Source organism: Myotis daubentonii, chromosome 13, assembly GCF_963259705.1.
Source record: "Myotis daubentonii chromosome 13, mMyoDau2.1, whole genome shotgun sequence".
NCBI lineage: Eukaryota > Metazoa > Chordata > Mammalia > Chiroptera > Vespertilionidae > Myotis > Myotis daubentonii.
In genome coordinates this window covers 53,667,958-53,682,206 of record NC_081852.1, presented here as the reverse complement: position 1 = coordinate 53,682,206, position 14,249 = coordinate 53,667,958, and the positions used below count along the sequence as shown (strand labels likewise).

The 14,249-nt window shown below is 37.3% G+C and overlaps 1 protein-coding gene across 6 annotated transcripts in view; it reads right to left on the bottom strand.

Annotated features, from left to right (window-relative positions):
* The window catches only part of VTI1A (vesicle transport through interaction with t-SNAREs 1A), a 324,045-nt gene that overhangs the window by 238,306 nt on the left and 71,490 nt on the right, over positions 1-14,249 (bottom strand). For 4 of the 6 annotated variants that reach the window (XM_059661404.1, XM_059661398.1, XM_059661402.1 and 1 more), the window contains exons 5-6: positions 13,953-13,973; positions 9,207-9,291 (exon numbers count right to left, since the gene is read on the bottom strand). In XM_059661404.1, coding sequence (XP_059517387.1) covers positions 9,207-9,291; positions 13,953-13,973 — 106 coding nt within the window. The remainder of the gene's footprint in view (positions 1-9,206; positions 9,292-13,952; positions 13,974-14,249) is intronic. The other 2 variants (XM_059661405.1, XM_059661400.1) reach the window with 1 other exon arrangement.

Here is a 14,249-nt window from a genome sequence, read left to right as displayed (position 1 = left end):
ACACTTAGATGAAAGCAGGAGCAGCAGAATAATCTTTTGTTACAGATCTAAGGAATATACATTTGAGGAGCAAATGGAGATAAATGTCTGATAGAGAGGAAAGCAGATGATACTGACTTTTTAATGTGTCTGTTAATAGAACATAGATAAGTTTCACTTGTCACAAGTTCTAGATTACAACCACTAACCTGACCTGTGCCATTTACTCCTCCACCTCTCCCTATCATGTGGTTACTAGCCAGGGTTTTAATTGATGGAGTACAAGGCAATGAAGTGGGCAAGGAATAAATACACTCCCCATCTGTACTGGTTTTCTCTCTTTTTCTTTTTAAAATATATTTTTATTGATTTCAGAGAGGAAAGGAGAGGGAAAGAGAGAGAAACATCAATGATGAGCGAGAGTCATCAATCAGCTGCCTCCTGCATGCCCCCACTGGGGATCGATTCTACAACCCTGGCATGCGCCCCAACCAGAAATTGAACTGCGACCTCCTCGTTCATAGGTCAATGCTCAACCACTGAGCCACACTGTAAAGTTGTGCTTAGAAAGCGGCTGTCCAGGTGGAAGTATGTTTCCTAGTCCCCTTCCACGTAAGTGGCACCATTCAACTAGTCCTTGCCCGTGAAATGTCTGTTCAATCAATGTGTGTCAAAAGCTGCCTCTGGGGCTTTATGGATGGTGCGTGTTCTCCATTCTCTCTTTGCTGGGCTAGAGCCTGAATGTCCAGGACTCCAAAGCCTCAGGGCAGGGCAGAACCACAAAGTGGAAAAGCCTGGACTTCTGAATCAGCACACGGAGGCTGTCTGCTCACCAGGGTCACTTGTGTTGAACTGTTCCAAGGGTGAGAAGTAAACTTGACTTCACCCAGCTACTGGGGCATTTCGGGTTTATTTATCACAGAACCTAGAATAACTACACAATGTAGCAAGTGGAATCCGACTTCTACTGAGCACTCTGATGGACCAAACATGTGCTGGGTATTTTATATACTTTACCTTATTTGGACTAGACTCTGCTCAAGTTAAACACTGTAAGATTATCAGCAGGTTACAACAACCTCCCTACAGAAGAGCTGCAAACATTTTTATATGCTAGGAAGAGAATACTTGGAAAGGCTAATGAACTTGCCCAAGATCTCCCAGTTATTATGTGGCAGATCTGAGATTTGAACCTGGGTATGTTTAGTTACAAAGATCCAAACACATTCCATTTTGCCTCACTGCAGGTGAAAGACAGGTGATCTGAATTGATGCTTGGATTAAAAAAATAATTCCTATGCATTTTCTATGTGTACCTTTTTTTTTTATCCTCACAGGAGAGCAAATGTTATAGATGTGTTCTCCCTACTTTTTATGTGGTGGGCATGAGGTCCTAATTTACAAGGGGTGGGTGGGTATGGGATGATTAGCTCGCTCGAGTTTGTTAGCATTTTCCAGATCAAGACAATGTTATACAAAGATGCCGAAGAGAAAGGTACATGCCACCTTTGTAACCTGCTGATAATCTCACGGTGTTTAATTTGAGCAGAGTCCAGCCACTCACGGAGGGCATGGAAGCGTGGTTGCTCCACAAGGTTTACAGTTAACAAAGGAGAGAACAGAAAGACTGACTTGTTCGCACAACAGTAGGAATTTAAAGACCTATATGGGGTGTGCATTCTACAGGAAGCCCAAGCAGGAAGAAAAATGAAACGCTGTACCTTGTACACAGCAATAAAAATGAGGGGGTTCATTGTAGTAAGAAAATGCACAGCTGGCAGGCAGGATCAGTGGGGCAATAAGATATTTGGTCCATCTTCATGCTTACTATTTTGGAGTCACAGTGTTTAAAAAAAAGGTCTCCTTTTTATATTAACAAAGTCACTCCAGTCAATCTCTTTAACTCACCTACATGAAAAATTTAGATGACTTTGTAAAAGTCCTATGCTAGCACCAGTGAGAAAAATTGGTCCATCCTTTAAATTTGCGCAGCTTTCTTAAGATGGAGTTTTGTTTGTTTAATAACAGGTCCTAATCACCAACAGGTCTGCATACAGCTTCGAACATTATGGGTAATTCATAGATATGCTAATGAGGAAGAGGGAAACCAAATGAAACTTAATAAGCCCTTCTGGTTGGTGAAAATTGATGGCATTTGAGAAAGTATTCAGGGGATCAGTGTACTCAATCACAACAAATAATTTCCATTTCAAATAAGTTAACTATTGATTGATACAATGAGGTAACAGATGTAAAAGTAGTCTGAAATTTTCAAAGTAGCTTATACAGTGTTATTTCTAATATGAGTGTTATTATTTTTAGCACATGCTACAAGGTTAAGATTTACCAAAGTTTATAATGTAAAGCATTAAAAATGTTCAAATGTATTAAATAAAAATAATTACACAACTGACTATGAAATGGATAGGATAATAGGGGAGGTTACTCTGAAACAATAAAAATTTGAGGAAAATGTTTTTAAAATTAATGTTATCACTTTCAAGTACACGTAATAATTAAGAGGAGCATTAGAGCCCTGACCGGCATGAATCACTTGGTTGAGCATCATCCTATACATCAAAAGGTTGCTGGTTCGATTCCCAGTCAGGGCATATGCCCAGGTTGTGGGCTTGATCTCCATCTCTGGGGTGTGCAGGAAGCAACCCATGAACTCGCATCAATATTTCTCTCTCTCCCCCTCCCTTCCCCTCTTTCTAAAAATCAATAAAAATCTTTTTTTTTAAAGCTAAGCATTAGATATTCCATAGGAAACATTCTAGAAAGTCTCATAAGCCACGTATTCGCCCCAGAGCCTGACTGCTCATGGTTTACCCACTTCCCCTTCTCCTCCTCTATTTATCCCAGAAGGCCCACCTCTTCTGATTCTTCCCTGACACAGTGAAATAGACTTAATAATTTCTTCCACCCTGCTTCAAATACACTAATTATGTTTATCATGGGGATTTATTGATATGTATTTCCCTAACAGATATTTTGTCAAGACATTCCAGCTTATTAAAGATACTTTATATTCGAAGTGCCTAGGACAGTGGCAGGATCTGTTCCTTCCTAAATTACATAAAATCCATTACCCTTTTCAGGTGTGTTGACTATCTCCCCTACCTGACTCACCAGTGCAAATCTTGCTAATCATATTAATTTAAGGCAGCATTTTTCTTGCCATTTCAGAGATCAACTTAGCCCAGACCAGATCTAATTTCATAGGAGCCAATTATTTGTTTTCTGAATAAATGTTAAAGTTCCACTGTGCTGCATTCAAGTGCTGTGTGTTGCAAACAGCATTGAAAATGGAAATAAAGAAAATTAGCTCTATTGTAAAAGTATATTTTATGTTGACATAAATACCAACCTTTGAATGTGGACCAGGATCTTAGATCATTGGCTGTGATGAGATTACCAACAAGGAACATAATGGCAGGATTACCCAACAACATGCTTATTTTTCCTCCAAAGGGACAGTCTTCAAAAAGCTTTCTCCTTGTTTGGCTTTAGGGAGGGTCCTTCCTCTCTCTAAATAAATAGATATTTATTTAACTATGACTTCGAGTTTATATCTCAAGATGCAAAAGGCCAACACTGTGCCACACATGAATGACGACCCACCATGACAGTCTCTTTGATAATGACTTTACTTGGAAAAACATATTCTTCAATAAAAAAATTATTTTTTTAGTGTTGACTTTGTTCTCTTAACGGCAACGTTGGAAAACACTGTAGCCCAACAGGAAATACAGGCGAAAGCTTCAAATGGAGAGAGAGCACACACAAAAAGCCATTTTTAAAGCTCATGTCTGTCAACTTTTCCACTTGATATAAGTCGTACACAAAGTCTTAGCCCAACGAACCCATGCTGTGAAAATTCTGTAGTGCCCACCTCAGAAAATGCTGTTAAGTACATAAACACTGCTGAAAAGAAGACTTCTGGGCACTGGAAATCGGAGTCAAAGGGAAAATAAACCTGATTAAAAAAATTCCCAAGGAAAGTTATACAAGCAAAGTGCAACAAGGTCATAAGCTTAACCATCCTCTGTTATAACATTTGAAAGTAAATTGGCATTCTAGCCATCTGCTTTGGTCGTCTTTCTTTTTCTCAACTCACAGAGATGCCACGGAATAAGAATGGCTTCACATGTGTCTCACAGTCCAACTGGAAAAGTGATAGGCAGTATGGCTTAAGACACCTTTAAAAATGAGTATAATACTTTTTAATGGATTAAAAATGAACCCTATGCATTCATGTGGACCTCCAAATGAGAAGGTCCTCAAAATAGGGCTTAAATGGCATCCTTTTCTTACCACTGGGAAGTGCACCAATATCTCAGAGAACCTTACAAAGTAAACTTAAGCGCAACTTGAAAATATTCTTTAAGAGTTTCACCCAGAGGACAACCTCCTCTATTCTTTCCAGAGAAGAATCCCAGCTTTTTGAAATGTGAGACTTTAAATAGGGTCTTAATTCTAAAGTAAGTGATCATTACACAGTACAAATTATTATTTTACTACTGGGTAGACTTTTTAAAACTCACAAAACATGGTCAAGGAATCCTTCTCAGCATTAAAAAATGCATATTCAAGCAGAAATATCTTTAATTCTGAAAGCATAACCACACAGTCCACCACTCAAAATAATGAATGAAGAAACATTTTCTAAAGAAAACTTTTCTGTCAATAAGTTTAATTTTCTGTAGAAATATATTTTCTCTAAAATAGAGGTGCTTAGATAAAAATAGTTAAAATCAACCCAATTGTATAATCCCATTTTCTGTTCCAATATTGTAAAACAAAATGTTAATTTGTTATTGCTGCAATAATATGGACATGTCATATATTGAAATTTCAATCTGTGCCTATACAAAATTACTTAAGTTAAAAATCTCAAGTGTTTATCCCCAGCAGATTTGGCTCAGTGGTTGAGCATTGACCTATGAACCTGGAGGTCGCCAGTTTGATTCCCAGTCAGGGCACATGCCTGGGTTTCTGGATCAATTCCCAGTGTAGGGAGTACAGGAGGCAGCTAATCAATGATTTTTCTCTCATCATTGATGTTTGTATCTCTCTCTCCCTGTCCCTTCTTCTCTCTGAAATCAATAAAAACATATTTTTTAAAAATCTCAAGTGTCTATAGACACAACATTCTGTACTCAGAACCCGCAGGACTGAAATATCTCGTCATTCCAGCTCTGCATTGCTGAGGTGCCTGACACTCAGTGAAGTTCAATAAAAGCTTGTGGAATAAGTGAAATACAACATTTGCCTTCTTTCATATAATGTCTACCACTCCCACTAATATTATAAAGTCATAAAGTTATTCTTCTACCTACTGATAACAGCTTTAAGAGCAAGGCACATACAGTTAATACTTTTTGGGTCTGTTTTCCCAGGAAACTTACAAGTGACTTATCAGTAAATGAAAGAGGCTCTTTCCTATTTCTTCCAGGAGATGTTAGCTCAGTTCCAAGAAAACCTATGGCTTTGAAAACAGTTCTAGCCCTGGCCAGTGTGGCTCAGTTAGTTGTGTGTTGTCCCATGCACTGAAAGGTCACCAGTTTGATTCCCAGTCAGGGCATGTGCCCAGGTTGTGGGTTCAGTCCCCAGTCTGGTTGCATACATATGGGAGGCAGCTGATTGATGTTTCTCTCACACATCAATGTTTCTGTCTATCTTCCTGTCCCTTCCTGTCTTCCTAGAATCAATAAAAACGTACTAACAATAGTTTTACTTATGCATTAGTTTCTATTCTTGTGCACTGTTTTACCCATTCATCTTTTCTGTCGATGATACATTAATACATTCAAGGAGTTGTACTTTGGAATCTAATTATTACATTGTACATAGTGACCACTCATATTTCTTGAGAGGAGAATGAAGGGATGAAGGGAATAAGAAAGGAGAAGAAAGGAAGAGAGTTAAAATAATGAGGAAGAGGTAGAAGGATAAGAAAATGTCAGCAGCCATGGAAGAAACTTCTGAAATGATAAAGAAAATGACTGGCTTGAAGTCTGATAAAAAAACTTTGTCTTAAGATATTTCCAAAACGGATTAAAATTTCTAAATGAGTTCTACAGTGAGTTGATTAAAATAATAATAGTAATAAGGTGACTTGAAGGACAGTATCAAGAACCAAAGGAGAGAATGTGATAAGCTGCAGTATTGTTCTCTTATACTCCATAATCTCCATATAACCCCTTGAAAGGCTCAGGAAAACTCTGTCAGTAGTTCAGCCAAGACTTTTAGACAATTAAAGATATAAAGGAAGTCACCTCACATTGTAAATGTATTTGTTCTGATTCTTTAAAAAGTTCCTAAGATGAAACACATTTGTTTGATTTTTAAAATGTAAGTTGATACCACTAATGATTGCTTTTCCTATAGAGATAGGCAAATAGAAAGAAAAACAGTGGCATACATAAATGATCTCGTTCTCATGAAAATGCTATAGTTCTAAGAATTATTTTTTTTCCAGAAGAAAACATACAGAAATAATACAGGCTGGCAGTGGTACAGCACCCTGTTGTAAGATCAATGACCAAATGGAACACCTGAGCAGGGTGGCCTGAGGTAACGATGAGAGAAGGCGTGCCAACTATAAGGCTTGGTATATATTTTTAAAAAAAAGTCATACCTCAACATCTCCCCCTCCTTGCATTTCATTGTCTTTAAGAAAAAGAAACCAATAAGTTCTAAAAGTTTTTCCTTTTGAAAAATGCTGTTCTACTGCTACTATAACAAAATGATTAGTATCAAAAATTTATATCATAACCCAAAGGCAGAGCTGTTGACTGACTAGACATGACTAGGCTGAGAGATAGCAGGGAAGCACAAAATGTACAAGCAACAGGGTATCCATCACACTTACTCCCCCCGCCACACACACACACACACACACACACACACACACACACACACACATTACTTTAGTAAGAAGCAAGAGCCAAAAAAAAAAAAAAAAAAGTTTTGTGCTCGCTTTCTCATGTCTCAGTCCATGTTCAAACTCATCCCAGGAATTATCAGGATGACTCCTAGGTGGAGGCTGTGAGTGGCAAAGCTGTCTTTACCTCTACAAAGCCTAGCCTTGCTTTTCCTCACAGACTTGGTTTTATAGCCTGTAAGAAGTTCCCAAGCCTTATATGACAAACAACTACCTAATCGTATAAAGCTTTATAGTTAATCTAACATTAGTAGTTAATGGTAGTTAATCCACCATTAAAAAGTCCAAGAAGACTGAGGTTGGTTTTTGGGCCACTCTTCAATTGACATTTTCCATGTTGACTGTACCGATAGTTTGATGTGGATGCTATATTTTAGCACACGCAGAAAGAATAACTATCAAATCCCACTCAATCTTATAACCTTGATCAAAACACGGCTCTCCAGGATCTGTGAACTTCTTTGATGACTTCCTTCAGGAGGAACAACATGGATGATGTAGTGAAAGAGAAAAGGCAGCCCAATCCTTAAATCAGACCCTGTGATCAGTGTCACAGTAAGAATATCACCAACCCAGCCAAGTCCCAGGTGGGAAGAGGCTCGCCAATGGGTTGTTTCATCGAAGATCGTTCCTTGATGATGAGCATGCCCTATAGGCATGGTGTTACATTCCCCAAGGATGTCAAGGTAACACTTTTAAAAAATTCCTTTAATCTATACAAATTTTTCATCACAACAAAATTTTTTTCTAGGAGACAGAGAAAGATAAATGCTTGTATGTTATCAAATGACCAACACATTAATAATAATTTTTATATTTGTATAGTGTTTTATAGTGTATAAAACATTTTCATATATGCCATCATGTCTTAGGAATATGCTAAGACAGGCAATATTATGTCCATTTTATTGCAAAAGTCACTGAGACTCAGAGAGGTTATATGATTGGCTCAAGGTCACACAAAAAGAGCTAGAACCTGAGCCTGATCCTTTGACTTCATGCTCAGGGCTCTTTGCTTTATTCACATTCTTCACAAGGACAGTAACTTCTAAAGGTGAGCCCAAGGACAAAACAAACAAAAGCTGGCTTTTATTCCAGTCAAGACTGAAAGGCAATCTATCAATTATCTCACAAAGAAGGATTCTTCTACTACTAAAAAATCTGGGGAGGTTTATGGTTTTCTTTAGTTTTCTCACCATGACTATAACACCAACACCATCTGTGCTCTTCCTACCCAGTTTCTTAGAATTACTCCCATAAGCCAGTCAATACAGAATGGCCATGAACCCAGGGCAATGAGAAATACTGGCCATTCACAAAAGAAATTATTTGGAATCATTTTTATTGTACCTGCTCTACCAAAATAAACATTTTTTTGAGAAGTAAATTGTAAAATATGATGGAAATGTTAATCGTATATTTTTGTGATGTACATACTGGGCAAGGACTATCTAAAATTTGTTAAACAGATGGTACATTAACTATACTTTGCAAAACAAAACAAAAAAAGAAAGCTCAGTAAGAAGAAGCTGGTGACCACGAAGGGGTTAATGAATATTGATTTACTCTGTAAAAACAAATAGTCATTGCGTGAAACATTTATAATAAAAAACGCTTGCCTATTTTAAGTAGATGAGTCTTAGAAGTTAAATTAGGATTGTGCTTTCTGAAAAGAAAAACTAGTGTTAATCCAAACCAAAAGTATTATCATGTACATTAGCACTGCTGCTAACTGTGACTTTTTTTTCTTGATATCTGATTATAGGCTCTGTCCAAGATTTAAAACAACAACAACACAATACAGGATTATTAGAAATCACTTCCGACACCAGGATAAATAAGCAAGGTAAAGGAGGGATGGTTACTTCTTCGCCCCTAGGTCACAGCATTTAGACTGATTAAAATGTTAATTTTTACATGTGAGAAATACACGTAACGGAGCAAACAACTGGAGACCGCACCGTGTGCTAGCAATCATCGCGGGTGGGTAAACTGACAACATGTAACTGCATATTAAGACAAATGTAGAATTTAGACAAAGTATTCCATCTCTTTTCAGATATAGACTTTTAAACCTCAGGAACTGTTTTCAGTAGATGTCATGCCTTTTAACTTGAAAAAAGATAAGCACAAATAAGCTCCCAATTGTCTCCCCAATATGTAAACCACATCTCGGGCTGCTGTCTCCGCTGCTCCTTTGAAGTTACCCTGAAATGTCATGTGTTGTGAAGACTGCTGTGCATAAGCAAGACAATTTGCTCACTCTCAGAATTCTTACCGGTTTCCACTGCTATTTGGTACCCAGCCTCTAGTCTCCGAGATGACCTTTCCAGCCTCTCTGTGTTATCGAGCAGATGTGCCCTCTGAAAAAGAAAAAGGGGGGAAATCAGATGGCCGTCTACAATGTTATTTTTTACCTTAAAAAAAAAAGATGCTTTTGTATGCCCTAACATTTTGATGGGAGGGGGGCACTCAAAACCCCTTAGAGATAATTTTTAGCAAATCTTCCATTATAAGAACCACAACAATGGACACATTTCTAATCCATCAATCGTGTATGGACCATCCATGTTTTTTGTTTTAAAAGGCAGACTCGTGCTGTGTGTGGCTATAATAAATCTTACTCCAAAACACTGAAAATGTGTTAAGACCAGGGCTAACTGGTTCTCTCCTTTTTTAGCAGAGGTAGATGTATGAGGTATTTACATAGATCCATGACCCTTATTTTACATTTATTTTGTAAAAATACAATCATTTAAAACACTCATTTGTTCCTTTGATTTCTGCAGACAGTAATTTTAAGACAGGAACTTTATTTTTAAGGGAATGTCCCTCTATTTTGGATGTGTGTCCAGATACCATAGAGGACAACATATGCTACTAAAACAGAATACTAAACAGCAGTTCTAGTTAAGACAGCCACCAAGAAACAAGAGGTACATATTCCTCCAGGCACACAGATGCACAAAATTGTGACTTTATACACTAGATTGAAGGTAAGCTTTTGACACAGTGTTTTAGACTATGAACTAATATAATAATTACATGCACTCCTTTATATTATATTTAATTGGGCAATTAGAGGATCTTCCCCAGATTCTCAGCTTCTAAACTTTCTTTTCTACAATGAGGTTGGGTTCTTCGAAAAACCATGATTCTATACCAGATCTATTCAGGTTGACAAACAGATTTGTAAAGTAATCATGACTGTGAATGGGTAAGAATATGTGAATGCATATGTGAATGTGTTTGCGTGTGTGTGTGTGTAGATACGTGTATGTCTGATACTTAGAAATATATAAATATGTGTGTGCTTATTTATGTGTGTATATGCATACATGTATTTGTATCAATTAGTAGCTTAACCCCTCAAATCAGTTTTGGTATTTGGTCAAAAGAGAAATATTGCAAGCACAACTCCTACAACTTTGTGTTGTTGACAGATGTCACTTAAAATAGAAGAAAAGCTTCCTAATAATAATAAAAAAGGAGGTGCCATGCGTATTATCTGAGTGGCTGTCGAGTGAAACGATCTACCTTGCTCTAATGAGCCCCCATGGATCTTGGAGATGCAAGCTGTATTGACATGCACACTTAAGCTAATACACCTAGACCAGTGCCTCCAAGCTCTAGCAGCCAGGGATGCTGACAGAATATCTCGCTTCCATCTTCAAAGAAAGGAAGTGATTAGTATGTTATCATTACCATTCAAAACGTGATTTCCTTATTCCCTCCCGGCATAGGTGACACATCTGAGATGCGGCCAGACGTTGGAGGCAGCTAAAGCCACATCAAAGCTTTCCTTGAAATTTTTTTTGGGGGGAAGGGCTGGGCGGGGTGGTGGTGGTAAGAATCATTAAAACAATGCATTTAGAACAGAGAGATAGGACCTGATGTGAAGGTCAGGAAAGCTGCAACAACAGTCTATAATAATTAATAAAGTCATCTCATATATAGTGGAGAAATTAAGAGAAAACTTCTCCTCCCTCTGGAAAAAAAAGAAGCTAAACTAAATAAATAAAAGGGAGGAAGGAAGGAAAGCTTATATCCTGGAAATGCAAAATCACTAAAGTCTGTAATTGAGAAAAAAAAAGCCAGGGGGGCTGTGTGTTTGGCATTAATGACCATTTTTAAAGAAAATTAAACATTTTACTCATGTTGTCGAAATAGCTTTCTCTTGATTCTCACTACATGCAGGTTTTGGGGGAATAGCATTACTCTTCCCTTCTCTGAATATTGTTTTCTACCTTAACAAAGGACTTCATTTCAAACTGGTGATTCTTTAAAAAGGGATCAGACTTGTGAAATCAAGAGTAATCTGAATTTTAATCCAGAGTAACAAAACAAAGATTTTTAGTTCATTTACAGATTGGATGAAATCCCTAAATTGAAAGAAAACATTTAGCTACTGTAGATTGTTAAAAAGTCCAAGATCAATACTGGAAATTGACAGTCTCATTGATGATTACATATAATGTAGGAAACAAAGCATTCAAACGTGGAATGATTTTTGGGACTCCATGAAAAGGAACCAAATCAGATTATTCTGAGTATGGCTATGATGGAAAGTAAATTTCTAAAAGAACTTCTGTTTTTTAAAAGAGAATATTCCTAAATAACAGAAATAACTCCTCTTCCGGCCAGTGCGGTTCTATCGGAGTAAATGTGCACACAGGAGGACTATCCAGTTCCCAGCAGCTTTTCCCCAGGACCTCACTTTGTATTTTGGAACCTCTTCGCTTAAGTCAGGCTAAAAACAAGTTCTTCTAACAGCTGTGCTATTTACATTGTTCCCTTAGTTGTGCTTTGCCCCGGTCTCTGAAAATAAAAGGACGAACACTACAGTAGCAGCTGAGGCTTTCAACTTGCCCCCACATTCCATCCCAAACTCATTCTCTCACCCTCTCCTCAGCCCTTTCAAAGCAGGTAAGTAATGCTGTGCATCAGCTTCAGACCGAGCCCAACTTGTGTGAGGAGCTGTGCAATGTGAGAGCTGGGGATGCAGGATTGAAACGGAGCGCCAGGCACAGCCACAGCCAGCTCAGCTCCCGTGCACACCCAGCCTGCCTCCGAGCGTGCCCTGCTTCCACAACTGAGCTGGAAAGAGCATCATCACGGGGAAGGGATGGGGCATACTTTGCTTCCAAACACAACAAAACATCCTATTTCAGAGGAGACGAGTGCCTGTTTTCTTAGGATTGGTACCAGAAAGAAAAGTAGGGTACATTCAGTTCGATTCCTATTAGAATCCTAGCTGAGAAACAATTCCTTCTGAGGAAACCATGCACCAATGCACTGACATCACTGTGATCTGTCCTATAAATATCAATGCTGCATCCATTTCAAAGATTGTTAAAAGACCATTTTTAGAGTATATTATTCCATTAGTTGAGTGATATCATTCTTCCAAGTACAACTGCATTGCAGGTTACAGTTTTGGCAATGTGCATAACTGATGAAACTGCTGTGATAGGCACCACAAAATGTTAAAAGAAATGCAGAGGTGATGTTAGCATCTTTTAGAATTAAGATTGCTGTCCAAACAATTCAGCTTACCAACAACAGCAAAAAGAGCCTTCTGTCAAAAATGCCAATTGTGATAAGGCACACACTTTTATTGATTATATTCATTGCTAAATTTAGGAGCCAGAGCTTCATGTAATGAATTTCCTTATACAGAGGTTTTCAAGTCAATTGTTAGTTCCAATAACATTTGAGAATTCAGATTCTTCACCTAAGCATGAACATATGCAAATATACACAAGTAGATATTCTGTCTTGCAAAAGAAATAACATGGATGCATCATTCCTTTAAGGAATAATCTATATGTCAGAACTGCAATTGATTATATTTGTTCAGTGTATACACATCTTCAACGGAGGAAAGATAAAAAAAAATGCAAAAAGGTTAGAGGGTGCGGGTTTTGTGTATTTTCATCCTCCAATTTATATATCATTATTACTTTTACTAAGAGAAGACATCACTCATGTATCTTCAATCATAAGAATTGTTGAAAACCACTATCTACAAGCCTCTACACTAGCACTCGCATCACCTCGAGAATGATGGCATAGCAATAAAAAACTTCTAGGAAAATCTGAGTCAATGCAATCTAAACTCAGAAATAATTCACAGTACTCTTAGGATCATAAGCAACTGAACAATTTTAAAATTGCAATATGGGCCATTATTTTATGCTCTAATAAAAAAGTAACAACTCAACCTCACTCAATAAAGAATAAAACTACTGTCTCTGAAATGAGTATCAAAGCATAGTTGATGAGCTTTCTAATTAAAAAGAAATACAGAATCATTCAGCATTCCTCACTGATATGGGGAGAAAATTGTAAGCATTGCTGTAAATATGTGCTGGGCCACACAAAAGTCTTAGGCTGCACTATGAAACAGACCAGCAAACTCAGGAAAGTGAGAGCTCACTTGGGTGCTATTTCCTGCAGAAAGGAATGTGTTTCACAATGACGAGAGCTTTGGCTCTTCTTAGGTATCTGTGTACACAGACTAGTAGTGCATTTACAACATATCTGTGTTTCCCCAAAAGGATAATAGATTCATGGTATCATAGGTTGAATTTTGGGTGAAGCAAAGAAGTTTATTTAAAAAAATAGTTTTCAGTACAGTAAATCAGAAAAAAAAATGAATCATATTGACTTCTTTATGAAACCAATACAAATAAAACAAATCTGAAGTTGGTCTATATTAAAACTATACTTGAGCATAGCTTTAAGATATTCCTTTGTTTTTCCTCCATTTTTGGCTTTTAAAATATGAATCCCCCCCCCCCCATGCTAACCACAATGATCACTGAGAGAAGCATAATTTGGATAGATTTGTTTTTGAAAGATAATCAGCAGAGAATATGTCTAGCAATATAATAAATACTTTTGCTATGTGCAGATTTTCCTGGAAAAATGAGCCCAAAGATCTTACTCCAGATTTAGAAACTCAATTTTATAAGGAAAAGCAGAATTAAAAAAAAAAAAAGGCAAGCTAAGAAGTACTCACCTCTTCACGTAATTTTATCAACTGCAACATGAATGCACAAAAATAAGATAAAAAGGAAAGAAATGGCAGGAAAGAAAGATCAGTTGTGTGACAGGATACAGAATTAACATTGACAATTTATCTGTTTACATGTTTAGCATTTAAAAATCACAGACAAACACATTAAAAGAACCTAAACATAGACTACATGCAGAGTTTTTTGAACGAATAAAGATCACTTTCTCACACTGTCACATTCAACAAAGAGAATAGTGTGAAATTCTCTTTTAAAGTACATCTAAGACACCATCATGAAAT